The sequence below is a fragment of the Brachypodium distachyon genome, chromosome 4, assembly GCF_000005505.3.
Source record: "Brachypodium distachyon strain Bd21 chromosome 4, Brachypodium_distachyon_v3.0, whole genome shotgun sequence".
Classification (NCBI taxonomy): Eukaryota; Viridiplantae; Streptophyta; class Magnoliopsida; order Poales; family Poaceae; genus Brachypodium; species Brachypodium distachyon.
Genome location: NC_016134.3, coordinates 8,338,401 through 8,344,360, shown reverse-complemented (window position 1 = coordinate 8,344,360; position 5,960 = coordinate 8,338,401). Strand labels below are relative to the sequence as shown.

The following is a 5,960-nucleotide window of genomic DNA, read 5'->3' as shown; positions in this document are numbered from 1 at the left end:
AATAGTTATTCTGCACCCTCTGTGTGTGTGTGTGTGTGTATAACAGATGTAGTAGTTGGATCCTTAAGCTCTTTTCATTTTTCTTATATTGGATCAAGCTAATACAATGAGGTCTTCAGTGATAAATAAGAACCTCTATCTGTATACCTTCCTTGGACATAACGGATTCCAACCTTTGGCCACCTCAAAGACTATGTTGTACATATTGCCTCCTTATGATGAGAAAAACTCAAGTAAAACCTTATCTAGAAAAGAAAGTAAAATCCAATTAATATTCTTTTTAATTTGGTGCTTGTTCTTGAAGCTTGAGTTTCGTTAACAAGAATATCAATAATCTTTCCTTCCACCATGCATTTCGCTAAGTCAGAACTTGCCAATTTTCATGCATGTTATGAACCTAGATGTTGACAATGCCTTGATGAAAAATGCACCACAAGTCTTATAACCATTGGGGGTGTGCCAAGTGGGTCTTAATAAACTGCATATTTGGATCCTAGCTAATTCTTTTTAAGTTCTACATCACCGGTCCTAAATGTGCCTGAGAAGGTGCCGACCGACAAGGCTGACCGATCATGTGGCACGTTGACTGCCACCACGTCGGCACAGGTCATTCAGCGGGAGATTTCCGCCATTCAAGTGGTGTGAAAAGTTGCAAAATGCCCATTATAAAGAATTAATGGAGTCTCTCTCTCTCATATGCTCTGCCCCATATCTTGGTGTGACTCCTCCAAAACCCCCGCTTCCGCCGCCAACCCACCTATATGTTTGGCTCGATCTCGATGACGCGGTGATAAGACACCACCTCATGGAGCTAGAACCCTGCTAGAATCACAGCTGTGTCGCCTTTCCTCAGAGCAGGTGGGGAAATTTGGGGGAATGACCATTGAAATGAAAGACAGAACCATTTTGGGTCTATTTTACATATTCTAACGACCACGCAGTTAGCCAATGCGTCAGTCAACGCGCCACCTAGCCGGTCAGCAGTACCTTCTCCGGCATGTTTAGGACCACTTAATACAATTAGGGCTCACTAAACACACCTCGAATAGTTATAGAATCAACTTGTGGTGCATTTTACTCTACGTACGCACTAGATTTTTCACCAGACTTATGGTTGCTAATTTGTCTTTTTTTTGCGGATTAAATCGTCAATATTTAGACCTTCCAAGGAGATCATTATTCGGAGTATATATATGTGGTAAGTTGGTCCGATTAATTCCACAGAGTGGCTTGAATTGCTTGCCACGACGACACGGACTGCCGTATAACTTGACTCGCAGCGGAAAAACCGATCGATCAAACTGTGCCGCTCTTATTTTATGCAATATGGCCTGTCCATGTAAAAGAAGGTCGAGAGCGAGGAGAAAGAAAGAAAGAAAGAGAGAAAGAAGAAAGAAAGAGTGCGGTTTCTAGAACTTTTGGAAGAAATCGTAGATGTGTTGGTTGACCTCCTCGGCCTTCTGCAAGTGTATGTAGTGTGCGCCGCCGGGGATGACCACTACCTCCTCCAGCTGCGGCACGTCGCCCTTGAGGCCGCCCTGGAGCACGTACTTGTGCACCATCTTGGACTTGCAGCTCATTGCAATCTCCCCCACCATGAACTTTGTGGGCACCATCACCTTGGCACCCGTCCAAGGCGCCGTCAGCTCCCAGTTCCTCCACGTCCGGCCATATAAAAAATATAGATTAATTAATTCACCGACCGGCCTCAGCAGAATCGTCGAAATTATATCTTAAATTTTATGGAAACATAACTAGTACATACAGGTCGAGGCAGCGGCTGGAGTTCATGGCGCCGGAGAATCCCGTCTCGTCAAACTTGGCGGCGACGTGAGCAACATACTCCTCCGAGAGCCACGGAGGCAGCGCGGGGTCCTCCGCGTCGACTCCAAACCACTCTTTGGAGAAGGACGTCGCTCCCGTGTCGAGTGTCGTCAGGAGCTTCTTGATGATGAACTTGGTTTCCATCCTTGCCCACTCGGCCTCCATGGTTCCCGGCTCCTGCATCCGGACGAGGTAGTAGCCGTCGCCGTACATCCGCCGGAACGCCTCCATCGGCCTCACGCCGGGGTTGCGCGGCATCAAGGCCACGCTCATGTTCACCAGAGCGCGCACCCGCTCAGGCCGGAACGTGCACATCTGCCACGCCAGCAGGGCGCCCCAGCCTTGACCCACCACGAACACCTGCGGGCGCAGAGGCAGGGGATGTCATGCTCGGTCGAGTAGCTTTGAGATCAATAATAGCTTCTATACATTTCTAGAAAGAGAAAAAAAAGATGGCTGTGTGCATTGATCGATGTAGAGGTCAGGGGAAGTCCTCCTTTTCAAAAGAAAAAGAAAGAAAAAGAAAACACCTGCGGGAGCGAGAGCGCGTCCAGGAGGCCGACCATGTCACCTAGGAGGTGGAAGGCGGTGTAGGACGAAGGGGACGCCGGCCTGGAGGAGTCGCCGTAGCCGCGAAGGTCGGGGGCAAGGCAGCGGTAGCCACGCCGCGACAGGGACAGCAGCTGGTGGTGCCATGAGCACCAGATCTGCAAGAAGCCGTGCAGGAAGAGGATGGAGCCTGCCGTGCCGTCGCCGGCCTCGGCCACGTGGATCTTGATGCCGTTCACGTCCAACGTCCGGTGGGTCACACCGTCCAATGCCATTTCCGCTGCCGCCATCTTAATTGCCTAGCTAGCTAGAGCTAATTGTGTGTGTGTGCGCGCGCGCGCGCGCGCATGATCGATCGAGTACGAGTACGTTTATGTGCTTATTTATATTAACTTAAGGCATCGATCAGTGATATCGATCGATCCATCTTTGTGTGAATATATTGGGTACCGTTTTCCCTCCATCGGCTCTCACAACAAAAACTATGCACACTGCGACAAGTACGTCTTTTGTCTGATTGATAAAAGGCATCTTTACATGCCAGATTCCAAATAATCAAGGCACAGCTAGCATGTCAAGCATATATATATATATAGACTAAAGATGTCCGGATACCTACAATAATATGTCCGTTCGAGAGTGCCATGCATGGCACGGCCGCACCCAATTTTTCTCTTATTATAAAACTAAAAATGATGGGATGTCTGTCTAAGCTGTACAACAGATTATGGTTCAAGTTTCAAATTGCCGAATTTTTATTTCTTTTTCGAAAAGGACGATGGAATCCCGAATACAAAGATCAACCAAAGCTAGCCACCCTTCCAGCGACAACTGCCGCAACACCTACAAACTTGATGAAAACTACACACTCACCTAACCATCTTTATACTTTTTAGACATTTCATAGAGACGCTATATTGTCTCTACATTCAATACGACATTTTGTAAAGACATTAAATTGTGTCTCTATACTCATGCGCTAGAAAATATACATTAAAAAAATCATGTTGAAACTAATCCTCAAACTCAAGACCTTAAGGAAAACTACAAACTCATCTAACCATCTCAACCTGATGCCAATTATTGCTTATACTTCTAATGAAATTATTATGAGTAGTCTGCTACATGTCTCAAACTTGCTAAAAATGTCTCTACACAACATAAAATGTGTCTCAAAATAGTGTCTCTAACCATACCGTAAGGTCATTTCATCAAGTAACTCAAAACCATGTCTCTACATGAGTCTTGTGACAATCTATTAAATTCCTCAAAAAATGTCTCTACACCATAATGTCTCAACTAGTGTCTCTATATTTAAAACATTATACATAGCGCCTCATAAACTGCCTCTACATGAAACTCTGTCTCAAAATTGTCTCTAGGTAGAGACAAAGAGTATACTGCCTCAATGAAAATGTCTCTACAAGACATTTGTGTTGTAGTGGATCTATGCCATGGAGGTGCACGCAAAGGCCAGAACACCGACGGGGCTCCAGCAGCCCCTCATTGGTCCCTCTACGCGCCGCCGACTAGCCATGGACCACGCCTGCGACGGATCTTGGCGGAGCCAGATCCACGGGCATGGCCTCCATCCATCGCCGGACAACAGTTGCTACCGGCCATGGAAAAGACGTCACCGTCACCGCCGCATGGCCAAGGGATGCCACCTCGACCGCAAGGTGCAAAGCATCTCTGTGGGGAACCGCCCCAGCCGACCCAGGAAGCCGCTGCCGCTAGCCTCCAGTCCGGGGTCCTTCGGCGCCAGGCCCGCCGCCGCTGCAGCTGACGCCGGCAGAAGGGAGATCCGCCGTCGGGGGACTCGGCGGCGCGTAGACTTCCTCCCCAAGTGTCTCCCTAGGGAGCGCCGCTTCTCAGATTGCCGAATGAAACTGTAAATAATACATTTGGTGTTTCTATGCAATAATTAATGTGCTAAAGATATTTTGCAGGGAATCCCACAGGTTTTACCGGCTGAAAATAACATCCTTGTAGCCGACTTCAATGAGAAGGAGGTATATGATGCGATTTTTCAGATGGAGCATAACATGGTTCCTGGACCTGATGGCTTTCCTGCTGAGTTCTATCAGGTTTTTTGGGATGTTTTAAAGGTTGACTTGATGGCCCTGTTTGTTCAGCTTCAACATGGAGTTGCCTCTGTTTAAGTTGAACTTTGGGGTTATTACATTCATCCCCAAGAAAAAGAATGCGGTTCAGATTCGGCAGTACAAACCCATTTGCTTGCTTAATGTCAGTTTTAAGATTTTCACGAAAGTGGGTACCAGTCGCATTACTGGGATTGCCCAAGGTGTGATTCGTCCTATACGAACAACCTTTATGCCTGGGCGTCATATTCTTGAGGGGGTAGTTGTTCTTCATGAGACTATCCATGAACTTCACCGGAAGAAAATCGATGGTGTTCTCTTAAAGATCGACTTTGAAATAGCCTATGATAAGGTCAAGTGGCCCTTCCTTCAACAAGAGTTGCGAATGAAAGGTTTTGACCCTAAATGGTGTAATTGGATGGCCCATTTTGTGCAAGGGGGCAGTGTGGGAATAAGGGTTAATGACGAACTGGCCACTACTTCCAGACTCGGAAAGGGTTGCGCCAAGGCGATCCACTCTCCCTAATTCTTTTTAATATCGTCGCGGACATGCTTGCTATTCTTATCGATAGGGCAAAAGATGATGGTTAGGTGGGAGGCCTCATCCCTCATCCGGTTGAGGGGGGAGTGTCCATCCTCCAATATGCTGATGATACTGTTATTTTTATGGAACATGATTTAGAAAAGGCAGTTAATATGAAACTGATCTTGTGTATATTTGAACAACTTTCAGTACCTAAAATAAATTTTCACAAGAGTGTGTAATTTTCTGTTCGGTAAGGCTCAAGCCGCAGAGTCAGACTATAGACAGATTTTTTGCTGCGAATGCGGAACTCTCCGGTTTCGTTATCTGGGGATTCCAATTCATTATAGGAAGTTACTCAATAAGGAGTGGAAAGCGGTTGAGGATCACTTTGAGAAGAAGCTGGGGTGTTGGAAGGGCAAGTTACTCTCATACGAACATCGACTTGTCCTGATTAATTATGTACTTACGAGTATGCCTATGTTTATGTTATCCTTTCTTGAGATACCTGTTAGGGTTCGGCAACTATTAGATTTCCACAGATCACATTTCTTTTGGAAATCCGATAACCAAAAGAGGAAATATCGACTTACCAAATGGAATATTATCTGTCGGTCTAAAGATCAGGATGGACTAGGCATTGAGCTGCTTGACATCAAGAATAAGTGTTTACTTAGCAAATGGCTGTTTAAACTGCTTAATGGTGATGGTTTGTGGCAGCAATTCCTTTGTAATAAGTACCTCCATTCCAACACCCTCTCTCAAGATCTCTGTTTTGTTTGGCTTATTTTTGTATCTACTTTGTGTGATCCATGATTGATGTACCGAGATGATTTAACTTTGCAATAAATTGGCTGTGTGCAAGGATGCAGAGGCCGGGAAAATCCCCTTTTCGAAAAAATAAATAATGTGCTAAAAGGCTGCATCTGAGGCTGGACAAGCGCTCGCGAGCCTGAGGCGGC

At 46.2% G+C, this 5,960-nt stretch overlaps 1 protein-coding gene across 2 annotated transcripts; it reads right to left on the bottom strand.

Moving 5' to 3' along the window:
- Window positions 1-1,292: 1,292 nt before the first annotated feature.
- LOC100833826 (epoxide hydrolase A) lies at window positions 1,293-2,785 on the bottom strand. Of its 2 annotated transcripts, none has more exons than XM_024454824.1 (3): window positions 2,355-2,785; window positions 1,766-2,184; window positions 1,293-1,668 (listed from the first exon to the last, which is right to left on the bottom strand). In XM_024454824.1, exons 1-3 carry the CDS (start codon window positions 2,661-2,663, stop codon window positions 1,410-1,412), a joined length of 987 nt encoding a protein of 328 aa, XP_024310592.1. In that variant the 5' UTR covers window positions 2,664-2,785; the 3' UTR covers window positions 1,293-1,409. The 2 variants fall into 2 exon arrangements, with proteins under 2 accessions (XP_024310592.1, XP_024310593.1); XM_024454825.1 differs by having other exon boundaries at window positions 1,293-1,656; window positions 2,355-2,783.
- Window positions 2,786-5,960: the final 3,175 nt, after the last annotated feature.

What these genes read in the sequence shown, in the direction of transcription:
- LOC100833826 (XM_024454824.1), bottom strand. Translation starts at nt 2,663, where the DNA reads ATGGCGGCAGCGGAAATGGCATTGGACGGTGTGACCCACCGGACGTTG. An exon ending in ACGCGCTCTCGCTCCCGCAG is followed by an intron (nt 2,185 to 2,354) that starts GTGTTTTCTTTT and finishes CTGCGCCCGCAG; the next exon opens with GTGTTCGTGGTGGGTCAAGG. An exon ending in TCCAGCCGCTGCCTCGACCT is followed by an intron (nt 1,669 to 1,765) that starts GTATGTACTAGT and finishes TTTTTTATATGG; the next exon opens with CCGGACGTGGAGGAACTGGG.